The sequence below is a fragment of the Megalops cyprinoides genome, chromosome 20 (assembly GCF_013368585.1).
Source record: "Megalops cyprinoides isolate fMegCyp1 chromosome 20, fMegCyp1.pri, whole genome shotgun sequence".
Classification (NCBI taxonomy): domain Eukaryota; kingdom Metazoa; phylum Chordata; class Actinopteri; order Elopiformes; family Megalopidae; genus Megalops; species Megalops cyprinoides.
This window is the reverse complement of record NC_050602.1, coordinates 12,927,214-12,944,385: the sequence shown is the minus strand read 5'-3', so window position 1 is coordinate 12,944,385 and position 17,172 is coordinate 12,927,214. Positions and strand designations below refer to the sequence as shown.

General features: G+C 44.4%; 1 protein-coding gene across 1 annotated transcript; it reads right to left on the bottom strand.

The window, feature by feature from the left end:
* Window positions 1–2,081: 2,081 nt before the first annotated feature.
* LOC118796106 (A-kinase anchor protein SPHKAP-like) lies at window positions 2,082–16,772 on the bottom strand. The gene is made up of 11 exons (XM_036554937.1): window positions 16,741–16,772; window positions 16,197–16,309; window positions 12,449–12,525; window positions 11,675–11,785; window positions 9,356–9,415; window positions 9,042–9,176; window positions 8,248–8,488; window positions 3,958–6,994; window positions 3,396–3,448; window positions 2,904–3,085; window positions 2,082–2,538 (listed from the first exon to the last, which is right to left on the bottom strand). The coding sequence occupies exons 1-11, from the start codon at window positions 16,770–16,772 to the stop codon at window positions 2,389–2,391; spliced, it is 4,191 nt and encodes a 1,396-aa protein (XP_036410830.1). The 3' UTR covers window positions 2,082–2,388.
* Window positions 16,773–17,172: the final 400 nt, after the last annotated feature.

Below are 17,172 nucleotides of genomic sequence, written 5' to 3'. Positions count from 1 at the left end.
TTGGAAAGCAAATTATTTCATTTATCCGAGATGTGTTGTAGTTATAGTATACTACCCTACACAGTACTCCTCAACTCTGTTGCTAACAGCAGAGAGAGACCATGAGAAAGAAGTTGCTCATGTTTGCCTTGGATCCTCTCCCTGATCTGTTGGAGCCTGTTTGATCAGGACAGAATTGCAAGTCTGTACTTCAGCATTCCTAATGATGATGTGAGAAAAGAGGTCAACTCTGATTAGTATGTCTACAGATGTGAAATGGTGCAAAATCACCCATTTCTTAAAACTAGCTTGGCACAATTTGTGGTTCAAGCCTTGGTACTGTTCAGACTGGACTACGCTACTGTCTTTTGGCTGGCCTCCTGCAACTGCCATCAGACCCCTGCACCTGATCCAGAGTGCAGCTGCTCATCTGATCTACAACCTACCAAAATACTGTCATGTCACACCTCTCCTCATCTTTCTGTACTGGCTACCTCTTGCAGCCAGGGTAAAATTCACAACTCTGGCTCTAGCCCAATGAGCTGTAATAAAAACTGCATCCCCACACTTACAATCTCTCATCACCTTACTCTCGCACCAGATCAATTTGCTCGGCAGCCTCTGGGCCCCGAGTAATCCCCGCCTGGAAGGCTCGTCCATCGTGTTCCCATCCCTTCTCTACCCTTTGCCTCTACCCAGAACTGCAGGATCGCGGCCCATTTTCCACTTCGGACCAAAATCCCACCTATTCAGAACACACCTGGGCCCTCTGTACTGTTGTACCTTCCCCTCTTAACACTAATATGAGCTAGTAGCTGTGGAATTGATTGAAATTTGAACGGTAAAAACCCGGTGACACCTCTTTTGCAGCAGCATTAGCTCAGCTGTAAACGTGTTGTGACGATACAAACCTGTGGTACTTCAGGTTGCACCATTTGAGCTTAATAGTTTAAAGTATTCATGTCCTTTGACAGTGTTTACCCCCTTTATAGCAATGTTTCCCACAATCGCACTACATTTCAAGGATGGCACTAATATTTTACTGCCTGTGCAGCTAATTGCCCAACCCTATTGAAAGTCCCTCTGGTTAAGAGTGTCAGGCAGAAGACTAAATAAAAAATAAATAAATCGGCAAAATTAAAATACAAAGCTTCGTCAGGAAGTGCAGTAATCACTTTCATCCACCTGGGGTCAGTCTTTCAATGCATTTCCCCATTGGATTCATCTGCACTGGCAATCAGTCACTATTAAGCCTCCTTACTTGCCATCGGTTCCCAAAGAAAATGAAATCATCTGCTGATATTGCCTATTTACTAAGGATGACAGACAGTAATGTCTGTAAAGTAAATGTAGAGGATGCTGGTGCTGAAGCAGGACAGATTTCCCCCGGTCTGGAGAAACCTCATGCAGATGATGAACATGCACACTGTGATCTATCAGGACCTGATAATGAGAAATGCTTCATTTAACTTCTGCATAAGGGCACCAAATCTGCTCACAAGTCAGAAGAGACAAATGGCAGTTTGTGTGTGTGTGTATGTGTGTGTTGGATTTTGTAGCTGTGATTTGTATTCTGACATTTTTTTTGTTTTCAGCAAGGAGAATCCATCTACAATAAAGTGTCCAAAGTAAAACAACCATATTATGTACATTTTATTTGCTTAATAGAACTATACAATAATAGCAGACAGCATTACATACTTTCCCTCCAAATGTGACATGAACAATGCAAACTATTTTACCTCTCCAGCTTTCACCGGTGCAACTAGACAGGTCTCAGCCGATATCACAAGTGCAATATACTATATTCATAGATCCATAAATTACAGAATTACATCATATCGTCACACATACCTCACATTGCAAAGTTACAGCTAAATCAACGTACACATCAAAGGATTTAAACATCCGCTGCACTCCCCTCAACCTCACACTGGGAAATGCCACCTTTACTTCAGTTTACTTTGATTACAGCTCTTTATAGACATACTGGCCAACACATCAGGTCAATAAAACTCTTTGTTAAACACAAAAAACCAACGCGTAACAATCCGATGTAATATTGTGAAGAGTTGTATTGTAAGTAAAAACTTTGTCTTGGTATTGTGAAAGATAAACGTGCTCCAGCAGTTTGTGAATTTGTCAGGGAAAAAATCTGTCTTTACATTTGTGACTTACAGTAGAAGTGTAGTATCTCCAGTAGTGTATGAGTGAGGTGTGGGCTGAGTCTCCTGTTGCATGTGGTGGGGGCAGAGCCTCTATCAGCACGTAACTGGTAGGGACAGAGTTTCTAGAACTGTGTAATTGTCGTAGGGATAGAGTTTCTCTTGTCTCTCTTCATTGTGTGTCTCTCTCTTCTCTTCATTGTGTGTGAATGTAGCAAAAGTGGAGTCTGTACCTGTGAGCATGTCAGGGGCAGAGTCTCTGCAGCAGCCAGTCCAAAAGGCTGGGCTTGGAGCTGGCCCTCTCCTCTCGTATCTGGCAGTACCGCACCACCGCACCAAAGAGGTCACCCACTCTCCAGCCTTTCTGGGTCACCAGCTGCACCACATTCAGAAACTGCAAGAGAATAAAGGCACCCTGACTGCCCTGTACCACTGCAACTCCATTTAATGAAACAAGAGAAAAGATACCAGCAAATAATGACATGGACTTTAAAGTGCTTTACAGTAAAGGAGATCATCCACCTAAACCACCAATGTGCCTGCTAGGGATGTATAGTGCAGGAAGCTATTTTGCACCAAAACCTTCACAACATATTTGAAGAGAAGACGAAGGGAATTATTTTGCTAATTAAATTAGGTAATTATTAGACATCTGGGCTGAGGAAGCCAAGATGGGAAATTTGAGAAGGACATTGAGGTCAACACCGCCTAACTCTTCTCAGTGTATCTTTAATAAGTCTGATGGACGAAGAAACCCACCTTGTCTGCTCCCTCCTGTGACTTTCTTAAGTAGATGGTAGGCACATCCAGCTCTGAAGCAGCGATCCACTGCAGGGTGGCCCGCAGATCCCAGTCCATGCAATCTCCATCCAGGTCAAAGTTCATCACTAACAACTCCCTTTGGATGGTACTACCCCCTGCTGGCAGGTTGGATGTACCCTCTGTGAGACCAGAAACAGACAAGTAGAAACACGAGACATTAAAGACTTCAAAACACAAGGTAGTAGAGTACAGGAAAGCACAGTCTGTCAATTTCTTCTGGAGGAAATAAGCTGTTGTGGAAATAATAACAGGGAGTGAAACAACCAGCCATTTCTACAGTTGAGAAACACCGGGAGGCATGCTCTACAGTTGAATTGGTCTTTATGCACCTGCTCATTTCTTCTGTGTCACCAATTCACTCTCACCCAATCACAATAAAAGGAGACTAACTCCCCTCTATTCATGTTCCCAAGGTGCAACAGGACTTACCAATCATATTCTCCTGACCATCGTTTGCAGAATTACTCAGGCCCCAAGCGTCACTGGAGAGAAGGAACAGCGTCATTAGCTGAAAACATGAGGAGTGTCTTTCAGTATAAAGAAAGCAAGTAAGTCATTCAGCTGGACTGCCACATCACTGAACCTTATATTCCTCCCTTCTCATCAGATCGACTCTTCTCACCAAGGAGAAATCATTTCTTAGGCCTGAAGTGATTCCTGAAATAGACAGATGCCTAGTGCAGTTATTACTTTGATATTGTGTTTCTCTCTCTCTCTTTCTCTCTCTCGCCCTGTATTTTTCCTCAGGACTCTGCAATTCTCTCAACTGCAGTTTCTTACAGTCCCCTTCTTACACTCCCCTTTTATGTCATGAATGACACTATATCATAAGATATTTATACATAATTGTGAATTTGACTGAATGTAAATTTATGACAGTTAACATGTAGCATATTGAAAGAAGTATGGCTCCATCACAAGAGGAAAACGTGGTTATTGCATGTGGTGAGGTTCAGAAAGGGATATATATAGAGGGTGAGAACAGGCATACCTGCCTACACTTCCTGCACTTGTCTGGAGCAGGGCCTCCAGGGTGTCTTCAGGGTGGTGGCTGATGGTGTCCTCCTTGAGCTGGTCCTTCTGATCCTCCTGGATGTGAATCTCTGGTACGTCCCTCGGGCCCCACAAAAGAGCAGACTCACCAGCCTGGCTCCAGCTGCTCCAGTCATTCTGATGAGCGAAACCTGATTCAATCTTGGTCCTGAAGCACCTCCTCTTCTCGCACACAGATGCCGTCTGCTGGCTGCCCAGTAATGACTTGCCGCTCTCCACAATGTTGGCCGCCAGGCGGTTAGCGAAAAGCTCGACATGTGGCTGCGGCTCCCCCGGCCCCTCCAGGTCCTCACTGTCCTCGGAGTCCGCGATGATTTTGTTCTTGCGCATCAGGGACTCGATGGAGCTGGACCACGTCTCGTGGATGAGGGTGTCTGTGATCCGGTCCATCTGACCCCTTTGGTAGAGGCAGGAGTCCGACTTGCACAGGCCCATTGCTGACACCGAGCTCGCGGGGTGGATGCTGAGGGTGTCCCCGTGCCCACTGTGGACAAAGCCATCGAATGAGTTAGCCTTGGTGGCGGAATTTACTGTTAGTCTGGAGTCGGACGACCGGCGGTCAGGCATGGAGGACTGGCGTATGCAGAAGGGTGACCTGAGAGCGGGAGGCAGCAGGGAATTTCTCCGCTCTTTAGTTTTGGACAGGCTGTGGCGTCTGCTGTCCAGGTCTCTGAGCATGAACCTGTAGAACTCCTCTGTGATGCTTTCTGTGCTGGACTGCTTGGACACGCAGCTGGGCCTCACGTTCAGGTGCCCGTTCTTCTTGCTCACCACCTGCTGCACGGCCGAACTCAAGATGGCGCTGGCGTTTTTGCCCGCGTAGTAGTCCAGGAGCAGCTCGAACCCCCTGCCCTCGCTCTCCATCTGGTTGACCATGAAGCGGGAGAACTCGTCCGTGATGCTCTCGCAGCTCGACTGCTTGGAGACAGAGCTGCCGCGGCTCAGGTTCTGGCCCAGCCAGGCACCCGGGCCCAGGGTGCCGGCTTCCTCCTCCGGGATGCTCTCGCAGCTGGAAGCCTTGCCTCGGTTCCAGCGCTCGCACTGCAGCCTGGTCCGGGGCTGGCCCGGTTTGGAGGTGTCCACCACGCTGAGCTCGGGGCAGGCCGCGTTCTTGGTGGCAACCTCGGAGGCGAAGGCGGCCGGGGGGTCGGGGGGCTCGTCCAGGGTCACCGACTCCTCCACCACCCGGTTCACCAGCCGCTCCATCAGCTCAGGCTGCTCCTCCGCCTTGCGCTTGATCTCGCTGAGACGCGGCGGGCGGTGCTTCTTGGCGGCCACGGGGCCACCCTGCACCTCCTTCCTCCTCACCGCGGCGCAGCTGGGGAGCAGCAGGTTCTGCTGGGTCTCTCTGGCTATGCCCTTCAGGCCGCAAAACCACGGCTGCTTCCCACTCGAGTTCTCCAAGTAGATCACCGCAAGTTCCGTAGCCATGGACACGACTGTGCTGGCAAGGTCATCTGCAAAGCAGGTGACAGGAGATGGAAACCTTTCGTCCATATTTCTCATGACCACAACCCCTGCAGAGGATGGGATGAACTGGGGAGTCAACAGAGATGATTTATTTTCAGTGCCTGAAGGCACTTTGTCTCTCATCAAGGGAGAGCACTTTGAGTCTAAGGGTGCTGTTTTCTCCCGGTCTGAAGCGCTTCTCAGATCATTTATGTTTCTCTGGCAGGGCTGGGCCTGGGGCAAGCAATCTTTGATGGGGAAGAAAGTGCCTTTCGTATGGACTGCTCTCTGCTGATCATTGCCTTTCTGTGGACAGCCTGAGCCCCTTGTTTCAGTCTCCTCCCCCTCTTGTATGCTTTTCTCTTCCTCTTTCCCCATGATGGCTGTCAGCTTGTCTCTGCAGTAAGGCGTACTGTTCTGCTCAGAGTTTTTGGGCTGGTAGGATCCAGTGGGTTGTAATCGGTTTGATGGCTTCTCACTTGGCGTCATGACAGTTTCATTGTCTCTGGAATGGACTTCACCTTCTCGCCCATCAAATGAGCCTTTGTCACATTTTGAAATGTCATTGATTTTCTTTGACGTGATGCAAAGAACATTAAACAATAGAGCATTCACACTCTCCAACAGTAACTCTTGCAAGTTAGGGATGTTTTTGCCAGGGCTTTCCAGCTCTTTCTTCTTCAGGGCTTTCTGTGTGGCATGCTTCCAGATGCTGTCAGCGATTGCGCAGGTGTATTGGTCTACCTCCTCGCTGTCCACACCGGGGGACTTAGGCCATGACACGTCCTCCACCATCTTGCTGTGAACAAACTCCAGGAAGTCCCTGACGTTTCTCTGCTCCTCCCGCTGACACAGGACGGTGCAGGCCTCTCTGAGGAGCACGTGGGCGATGTTGCCGCGGACTTGCTCAACGCTGGTGCCTTCGTCCGTTTCCGCCAGGTCAGCCAGGGCCACCGCCCCTGCCACCTGTGCAACGCTGCAGAGCGCTGAGGACAGGGAGAAGTCTCGTCCTGCGGACGCCCTCCATTGTCCTCTCATGCACAGCTCCAGTGTGACCGGCCCTCTGAGCTGGGGGTGGGAGGTTACAGTGGAGGGGCACACCAACGGCAGCTGACTGGGTGTGGGGCCTGCAAAAGTATCGGAGCAGCGGGGTGCCCCCTCCTTGGGCACCTCCTCGGTGCTAGTACTTGCGGAGGGGGTCCCAGGGTAATCGCTTAACCCCTCATCGCTGTCTGTGCTCTGCATGATGACGATTTTGGGCAGCTTGAAGGAGCGGGCCTGTGAACATAAGGGCATTTCTGTCCTGGGGCAGCAGGTGGCGTAGCTGAGCTTGTCATCAGACAGGGCTGTGTGTGACAAGGTTAGGACGGGGAGCTCTGGGGTCACAGTGCAGGGGGTCACTCCCAAATCCTTGATCCCACTGTGCTCACCCTGAGGTTCTCTGTCACAGGGTCTTTGGCCAAGGCTTATCTCCTTCAGGCCTCTCCCACTTGGGGGCGGTTCTGTGGTGTCTCTACTTCCTGAGTCTGCAGGGAGAGACAAAAGTCTTTCATCTTACTGAAACTGACATCTAAATGATGACTAACTTCTGAATGAACACTATTGCTGCTGTTTCCAGTGTACAGGTGAATGGCACAGGTAAGGTTAGAGTTCATGTCACAGGTGCATGATAGAGGCCAATCATAAAAAATGAATCTCATGAATGAAATGTGGTGCTTATTTAAGCTTAAGGATATTTAACACTCATAAGATACCTTCTTAAAATCGGTTATGATATAAAATCAGTTTTAAGTTGGCTAGATTTTGATATTAGTGAAAAGGACATCAGTAGCAGATAACATCCTGTAACTGTTGGTGACAGGACAAGATCATTAAAATATCTGTATTGGTGGAATGACAGCTGGGTTTTCTGAATCCATTAACATGCGATTAAATTGTTAATGTTATTTCTGTTCTCATGAATATTGCAGTGAAGCACAAAGTTGTCTGAGCTGCTTGACTCTGCAGTGACGTGTAACTCACAGCAGAGCCTTCACAGTTACACTGGAATGGAGCGGGGAGACGGAGACAGAGGCGTTTTAGTGTACCAACAAGGTTACAGGATGTCTCAATTGTGGAGATGCTCAGGGGTGAATGTTAAATGTGAATATTTCAAAGTTACACAAATACAGAGGAGAGCCCAGGCAGGCATTAGCCTCGCATAACAAAGTATGTTTGTGTCTACTTCAAATTAAGTGTTCTATCGATTTTACTGGAAAGAGACAAAGCATTAGTGAATGGTTCGCAGGAGCTGTCGTGTCAGTTAATTCAAAATTGTGACATGTGAGACACCTTTTTGAAGAATGCCAATTCCTGTGATGTTTTGGAGAATGGGGGTCAAAGTGAGACCTCAGAACTCAATTGATCATGCGAGTGATCCATACATGGTATTTTAACCCTAAGGTATAAAAGAAGTGACTATGTTCACAATTAGCCTATGTGAGTGAGCCTGCCAGCATAAGGATGCACATGCTGACTGTACTTTTTTGGCTTTTGTTTTGGTTCTTTCATTCACCGCTCAACCTGTTTTGCATTTTATTTCATTGTTAATATCTTATTTTTGATTTTGCAGAAGCAAAATACAGGTAATCCTTAAACAAGGTGAATGGCTGAGTGGAATAGATGTACAATGCAGGTGAAGGGTAAAGACAAATGGTACAGGTGAGGTTTAGGTTTCACAGAGGAGGTGTAGAGTACAGGTGAAGGGTAGAGGTGAGTGGATTGTGTTTGAAGCAGTCACCAATTTGAAGGGCATCTTCACTGTTGTCCCCCGGGGGTTCGGAGGAGCTGAGGAGGTCCTCGTCAGCGGAGGAGACGGGGGGCTCAGTGTCACCCTCGGTCTGCTGGCCAGCTGCGCCCCCGCGCCGTTGCCACTCTCGACCCGACTCCAGGCCAATCAGCAGCCTGTTTATCTCACAGACGACGCCGTCAGGCCGACTCCCCACGCGGTGAACCAGACAGACATCAGCTGCACTCCGGCTCTGAGATGAGGAATATACACGTGAGAGCAGAGACCGAACACTGTGATGTACAGTTCCAGTCAAACGTTTGGACACACCTACTCATAGAAGGGTTTTCCTTACCATTTACTCCTTTACTATTTTCCACATTTTAGAATAATAGGAAAGACATCAAAACTATGAAATAGCACAAATGGAATTATACAGTGACCAAAAAAGTGCTAGACAAATCAAAGCTATCTTATATTTTAGATTCTTCAAGGTAGCCAAAAAATATTTTTTAAAGATAAAATTTTTTTGGAAAGAAATTCATACATAGGCATCAGCTTCACTATTTATATTTCTCTAAGAAACAAATTTCAAGCCTTTAAGCATAAGTCTTTAGATCAAAATGTCGTTGACTGCACATTTCCCATTATCCCGTTATCCAAGCTTTTGACTGCTACTGTAGGACTTGAACACTGGAGTCACTTAAACACACAACCCTGATTGTGAGCAGTGTGTGTAGGGCTGGTGCTGGGGGAACCAGCCAGCTGTGGATGGAGTCCAGGAGAGTGAGTGTGGGGGACCTTACCTGGTAGGCGGGGCCTGGTGGACAGGTGTTGGGAGACTGCAGGCCATTCAGCAGCAGGATCTCATTCTCCTGAAGATGCTGTACATCCAGAGAGCGGAAGAGTTTAGGCAGGGATGGTGAGATGGAGGCCAAAGTCTACAGGAGACACAACACACCACGTAGCAATCATTGCCACAGTATTATCACTCAAGGAAATAATAAATACTGGGAATGCTGTTTTAATGCTTTTACAACTTAACTTATTACAAAGAATAATTCACAGTGAACACCTAAAAAGAGCAGAGAATAGTGTTGTGGGGCGAACACCTCTGTACCTCAGTCCACTGCTCGCTGTTTTGGTCCATACCATGCCGCTCCAGGTTCACAAAGCAGACCTGCAACCAAAGAAGCACCTTTAGTGCCATACTGGAGAATGTCATCTTTCACAGAAATGACAAAGTTTAAGAAACATTAAATCTAGGGCTGTCAACATTCATTTCAAATGGATAACATTGTTTTGTATTAACACAATTAATGAAAATCAGTCATTTTTACCCTTCTGCACACCCTTACTTGGTTCCTGGATTTTTGAACGGCTCTTTTCATTATAAAACACCCCCAGGTGGCTTGGTAAAGGCAAAGTATTCTGTAGTTTCTGTCAAATGGAATTTCAGTGAGTTTGAGTTACTACCTATGAGTTAGACATTCTAACATTAATAGTGAAGATGCTAGTGACAGACATGAACACCTGACCTCTTGCACTGTGGTTGTAGCTCATTTCTGAACTTAATGTATCTAATGCACACCGACAACTTTTTTTTCAGAATTAGATTCAACTTTTTATTTTACTTCCAATCCAGACATTCTGTCAGAATTGAATTTAATCTTAATGTTTTATTAAAAACTAAAAATGTCATCCTAAATAGAGGTCAACGGATAGGCAGTTTTTAGGGCCAATGCCAAATTTTTTTAAAGCTTTTAAGCTATAAACTTTTATAAACCACTACTCAGCATTAGTTAGCTAATCATCTGATCTGATTGGTTGCATTAGTTCATGCTGAACTGAAGCCACAGGGAACAAGTAGCAAGAAATTTTAACAGTTTTTTGCCAACTAATGCAGATATATTGGTCAACCTATAATTCTAACAAGGGATTAAATATGTGATCAATCACATTAACTACTGAAACTGTGTTTAATCGTTTAATCGTTTCACAGCTCCTGAAATCCATCACTCATTTAAAAACACTTTTTTGAAGCAGTCTTTCCGCCTCCACCTTCTAAGCAGTGCAAGCATATATATCAAATGGCTCAATATTAATATGAATGGATTTTCTGCATTATTCAGCTTCTTTTCTCTCCTTAAATACCATACCATATTGGTTTCCATAGATGGATTTTATCTCGTCTTGAGTTGACTGGTTTTACATTTACACATTTACATTTAGTTATTTAGCAGATGCTCTTATCCAGGGCGACTCATAAAAGTGCAGACGTGACTGATAAGATGGACTCTTGAAGATGGAGCGAGTGGTCTGGCAGATATGTATTTTTGATAATGGATTGAAGGTAAGAAGGTGCTGCTCCTCTATCTGTCCCATAGGCTAAGACCAGATAGTTGTGTCTTATTCTGGCCACAACTGGTAGCCACTGGAGGCAGATGAGGAGAGGACAGGCGTGACATGCAAGTATTTTGGCTGGTTATAGACTAGACAAGCGGCAGCATCTATATGAGCTGTTAGGGCCTGATGGCACATTTAGGGATATCAGCAAGGAGAGACTTGCAAAATCCAGTTGGAACAGTACATACTGTATGCCTGGACAATCAGCTGGTCAGCATATGTGGTGAGAAACGGACATATTTTGCAGATATTGTAAGGAATTATAGACAATGACTGACTTGTCTGATGTTGATTAATTTTGCCTTATTTTATGTAATTGATTGGATCTTGTTTTGCGTTGATTGATTTTGCCTTGTCTAATGCTGATTGATTATGCCCTCTCACATGTTGATTGATTTAGCCTGGTCTCATGTTGATTGAGTCTTCTTGAAGAAATATGCTGAAGAAATATGGATGAGTGAAACCATTGCTTCAAAAACCTGTTGGGTTGTTTGTGGTGCCTGATGCCCGATAACAAAAACCTTTCGCACATTATTGGACAATTTATCACACATTAGGTGCAGGTGTTATTCCCAGCTTTTGGCAATTCTGCTCCCTGCAGTGATTAATCTCCTCAGAAAAAAAAATGTTAAATTTAATGTGAAGTGAAAATGTTAAATCAATCAGTCATTAAAAAGTGAAATACAGAATGTGGGAAGAGCCTCGTTAGTCTGGAAACAACTTCATTTATTGGTTGCATTAGAGAGAAAAACCCTGCAGCCAATTATACTTTATTATACTCTTGTGCTAGGATTTTGTTATCTTGAGCACATATAAATGTTTTGTTTTCATTGGCTGAGTGATAAGAGCTTTTGTGGTTGAGGTAGTCTCCAGTATTTCTTCATTTTCACTGTAGCCATTTTTAACATAACTGGTGCGGCTCTCTTCACCTAGGTGAGTATATCTGTATACGGCACATTGGTTATTGATAAAGAAGTCCACTATAGGATATCTAGGGGAGTCAGCGTGCTCACAGAGATGCGGGAGAACTCACCCTGGTGCAGCTGGTCTCACTCTCATCCTCTAGGAAGTAAATTCGGCTGAGGGTCTTGTCGTTCCGCAGCCAGAACTCGGTGGAGTCCAGCAAACTGCTGCTGCACGACAGCTAGAGATCACGGGTAAATCACAGGAAATTAATAACACACAATGCTGCTGTCAGACACATACAACACAGTCACGTAAACAGAGTTTATTATTATGCTCTCACTTGCCCATACTCATACAATGAGAGATTCGTGTAGCCAGTACAGTCATACGCAGACACACCTGAGGTCAGTATGACCTGAGCAGAGTCTGTGGTCTCAGTGTGGAATTACATAAATCCATACACTCTCCAGCATTCAGATGTACCGCTGCGTGAGAAGAATGCTCCGTGACTGTTATGGGATACCGTTCTCATGAATATTCTTTCATCTGCCGCAGGATTCAGAGAGGATATCCAGATGCTGACCTTGCTGAGCCCCTCATGAGAACGAGGCTAAGCATAAGGACAGCCATATTTGAACAAGGAGCACAATTAGGAAGCTTAAACAGAGCAAGACTTCTGAGAGCCACAGCCCCAACAGTCCACATAGTCCCACAATAATCACACACAAGCCCTCTCTCCAGTGCAGCATTCACCTTCTTACAGACAAATGGAGCAAGGTAGATAGATGTATAAACCTTCTTACAAGGGAGAGGTATAAACCCTCTTCTTACAGGCAGATAGCCTCGTACAGGCAAACACAGAGAGGTATTCTTAGAGGTAGACAGAGGTAGAGGTTTTTACCTTTTTCCAGGCAATGTCCGAGGTCCCCAGGGCGCTGTCTGTTCTGACCCCCACTGTGTCAGGAGACTCTGAGGTCTCTAACATGGCACAGGGCTGTAAGTTACTACAGGAAACAGAGAAAATGGCCATATACACTCCCACACAGCAAAGAAAGAAGCACATGCAGGGACAAAAGGGTGCCCTGTGATGGAGTTACTCTCTGTCCCAAAGTTTTGAAACCACTTCAGATGTCAGAACATGCTCTGACCAGGATCAAAAACATAGCAAGGACCCTGTAGCCACAGTGGTGATATGTTGAAACTCTAGGACCAATTTCATATGGTGAAAGGATAAAAGGCCTGTCTGTCAGGGTTTTAATATATTTTTTGTTTAAGTGACTCAATATATTCAAGCCATTGCTATTTAAAAATTCTCTCTCAGAATGTGTATAGTCATTGAAATTCAACCGAATTTTGACAGTTCAATCAAAAGACAGGGGTTAATCATTTAGGGTCACGTGTACTTGATGAAGCAGGAGTGCTGTATTAACAACAGTATGTCAGTCATTAGGTTTCCTTTGTGTTCATATTCTTAGAAAATTCTGTTCAAAAACCCAGTGGCATGTGTTTCCATGGAAACTGTGAGGCTGGAAAAGGGGTGAGTAACTAGAATTTGTTGCAGCCAATCCTTGGCTTAATTTGCCCAATTACATTATGAGTGCCATACATTTACTCCTGTGTATACAATTCCCTCAGGCAACACTGATATACACTTCAGCACAGAACACAAGTACAGTCTTCAGTTTTGATTTAGAATTTACAAGAATATACAGAAGTCAAACTTCGTATTTGATATTTCAGACGGCTAATTAGTTAAACAACAACAGATGTTGGAATAAACCCCTGGCTCATTTGAGATGCCCCTGGAAGTGAGTCTGATACTTCTTTATTAAATGAATACATATCCAAACAAATGTATCATGGGTGTCCTGTCTGATTCAGAGTGGTAAGCACAATTTGCCAGTGTCATTGTCAAACAGCCACAGTATTCTTTTTAAATACCTGATTTATGTATGATACACATGACTGGCTGATGTTTTTAATCTATCCATATGTTAATCTGTATTTGAAATCTGTATTTGTACTTGACATGCACAGGAGGTGATGGGATAGCTATTTTGATAAATGTGCATAGCAGGTCTTCTGGTTATAGCCTTAGAAGAGATAACAAGGATAGTCTGAACATTCCATGCTAAAGAATGACCTTGTGTTTGTCTATGCTATAGCCGTGTTTTTCTCTCACAATCACTTCAGAGGCCACACATGAGGTGCCAGGGCTGTAGGCTGTGCACCGCAAATCTAGCATAAGGGGTGCTGAGAGTATGTGATGTTTTATGATACTCAACATAAGGGTGAGCCTGTAACTTTGACAAATATGCTGCGCCGCACCCACAGAACAGTGATAAAAAGTTCATTTGTGCCGATAAAACCTCTCACGTCCTGATTAAACTTTCTTTACCCTGACCAAAATAGCTACAAGGTTGCCATCTTGCAGGTCCTCACTATGACACTGGGGTGTTTAGGATTCTTTTAAGAGTGTCTCTTTCCCTCCATAAAACTCACCCACATCCACAGTCGCACACAAATATGGCTATGATCGTTTTGGTCCAGTCAAACAATTTGTTGACTCTGGTCATTTCAGCAGATCCATTGATCTTTACTGTAATTGGAAGCTCACACTGTGAACACAGATGACGAATTAAACCATTGAGGTAAGTGAATCTGCCCTTGTGCAATCCGAGCTTCTGCTGCAGGAAAATTTACAGTAAGTGATGTGATTGCTTCTGAAGTTAAATTCTTTTCATTATTCTTCGTGTATATAACAGTCATATTTTTTGGGGGTTTTTTTTTGGCCTTCATTGTAACAGGATAAGGGCATTTGTTCATTTTCACCGTACAGTTCAAGAAGGTACCCTGAAAATAAGAATGACATTACTCCTCGTCCTTTTTTTAGCAGTTTCATTTTATTAGCTGAATAGGTTAAATTAGCCTGTGACAAAATAGTTGGCTAGTTAAAGTAATTTACTAGATACCACAAAGTACCTTGCTTGCTTGCAGTAGCCTTGTCACCCTGTCTTACAAGCATGATTGATACAAAATGTTCTGCCTGTGCCATGATTGCTGGGACAAAAATAGGTATCTCATTCATGACAGTTGAATTATACTTACTAGAAAGCCAATAATGGTAAATATAGTATAATAATAGATGCTGAGTACAAAGTGTACAGCTATATATGCACCTGCAAAGCCTCAAAAATTGCATTACACTGGCATTCAGTAAACACGCCAGCATGACTCACATAGGCTCTAATTTTAACATGTTATCTATCAATTTATACAGCTGGATATTTGCTAAGGTAATTGTGGGTTAAGTACCTTGCCCAAGGGTACAGCAGCGGTGCCCCAGTGAGGACACCAACCGGCAACCTTTCGATTACAGTCCTGCGCTACTATGCTACACTGCGCATTGCCAAAATATTGCCATGTTCATATTAAAGAATGCATTATCCTGTCCTTGCAAAATTTAAGCCATGTCCAATCTTACTCCAGTAAGGCTGGTAGACTGGTAGTTATCTTACGCTGACCAAACAACAACCGAGCAAATCAAGGATTACCGGATCTGAAAATTGAGCGCAGATAATGGTGAACCTGTATGGCTTGTTGTCGTCAAAAAACTGTCGTGCCGATGGTAAACAGACTGTGACTTGTGAATACGGATGGTCTTCTGATAGTCTTGTGATCTGCTACTATTGACTCGCTGAAGCTACCTGTGCAGTACGTAATCAAATAATTGTCATAGGAAAGCTGATATCATTTGCCTGCACTCCCTGACCAAGACAATCAGAGCAGATCAAAAGGTATCAAAGACAGTTTACAAGATGGTGGGGAAATACACCAGTAACGAGCAAACAGTTCGTTCTATTCCAGAACTGCCGTGTATAGTGTTGCTACTATAATATGACAGTTTCTTATGGCGTGTCCTAAAATTTGCCATCTCAAATAGTTACATACTTTCAGTTTACTAGAACAGCCGTTTGGAAAAAGTTTGCACTTGCATGGTTTGAACTCTTGGCTCATGCAGGCGGAGACATAGATGAGATATGCGCTTTTGCCGCTCTTGCTAAACTGAATGTCGGCTGACTAATGGCAAGCAGCGAACTTGGGACCTGGGCTTGTAAGATTGCAGCGAACTGTAAGCATACAACATATTTTAGGATGTACTGATTCATAAAAAAAAAAAACCTCTCGATAGTTTAATCCACGGACAAATGCCTTCTGCGTAGCACAAATGGCTCGACATCGTTTAAAAGGTGATATAATAACCCTACCTCTACTCTCTCTTGCCATGAGTGAGAGCTCATACATAAGAGAAGCCAGCAGCGAGACTTTGCTTACCGATGTGCGCTGATTAAAAACAGTTCTGTAGTCTATAATTGAATTAAATGTATGTGCATCTGCTTTTCTTAAGCCACATACAAGACGCCAATAGGGGCTGCCCTATTTATGTGTTTGGCAAAGCAGTGGCTTGTATGTAAAGAATGAATGAAAGCTATAATCACGGTCAAGCCGTGCACATCGAAAATGTGCTCAAAACTTGTTACGGGCGAGTACAGGTCAAATTGTGCTCCGCGCATTTGCCCCTTGTGTGCGGAAGGTCAATAAAAAGAGTGTGTTAAGCGGCGAATTAAAACAAGATGCGCGGCACATACCTCTGCATCCTGATAGTTGCTCCAGCCATCCGGTCAAACCGATGAGGAGGTTAATTATGTCCTTGGTGGCGGAGAGGGCCGGAGCTGCAGCGCAACTCTGTTCCAGAGACGCGCTGGTGCCATATTATGAGAAACCAGGGATACCCGAGTACTCGCGCTGTGACACGTTCTGTGCTTGTCAGCGCAAACGCCAGTAGCGAATGGCAGTCTGTCTGCGCAGCATCAGCGGCAGGTCATGGCACAAATAACAGCACAAACCTATCCCACCTGAGAAAAAGTCGCACTATACCTGAGCAGGCTGTGCTCCCCACCCACACCTAATGTGCCTCATTTTTATTAATTTATTTATTTTACAATATTGTATTCGTATTGCAGGATTCCCTGTGTCCTGATATCCAGGATTCTTTTCTTCCGTAAACAGAGAAATGGGAATGCGCATCCATCGTTTACAAATCAACAAATACTGCATGCATGTTTTCTTATGACAGCAGAGGATAGACTCGTCGTTCACAATTATGACAGGTTTGTTAGAAATGACTCATACCTCATACAAGACACATCAGAAGAATCACCCATTACGTGATGGATAACGTGTGTTTCATTTTAAGTTCTAAGATTGTTTCGTGAGTGTCTTGTAGTTGTCATTCACAAAGAAGAAACTATTTAAAACTTAATTTAAAAAACGAGTGTTTGTAGTACTCATGCGTAATTTAAAACTAGAGTCTTCCCGTGTGCACGCGCCCGCGCGGCTTTGTGTGTATCTGTTTTTAACCTTCGTGAGGCAGCATCAGGGGATTAATATTTTGTGATCATTTATTAGCGGAGAGGAAATTCCACTGATGGCTAAAAAGAACTTAATTAATGCCAGCTTAATTAATTAATGCACGCGTTTGGCTCCCTGTTCTATTATTGGCAAAATCATCATGTCACAAAACCGAGTGTGAATTTTAATTGTTAACCATGCCATGAGAGCTTT

Excerpts from the sequence above, each read along its gene's own strand:
- LOC118796106 (XM_036554937.1), bottom strand. The coding sequence starts at position 16,772 with ATGGGTGATTCTTCTGATGTGTCTTGTATGAG. Across the intron at positions 16,310-16,740 it reads TCTGATGTGTCTTGTATGAG|CGCGTCTCTGGAACAGAGTT; the intron begins GTATGAGTCATT and ends ATATGGCACCAG. Across the intron at positions 8,489-9,041 it reads CACCAGGCCCCGCCTACCAG|AGCCGGAGTGCAGCTGATGT; the intron begins GTAAGGTCCCCC and ends TCCTCATCTCAG.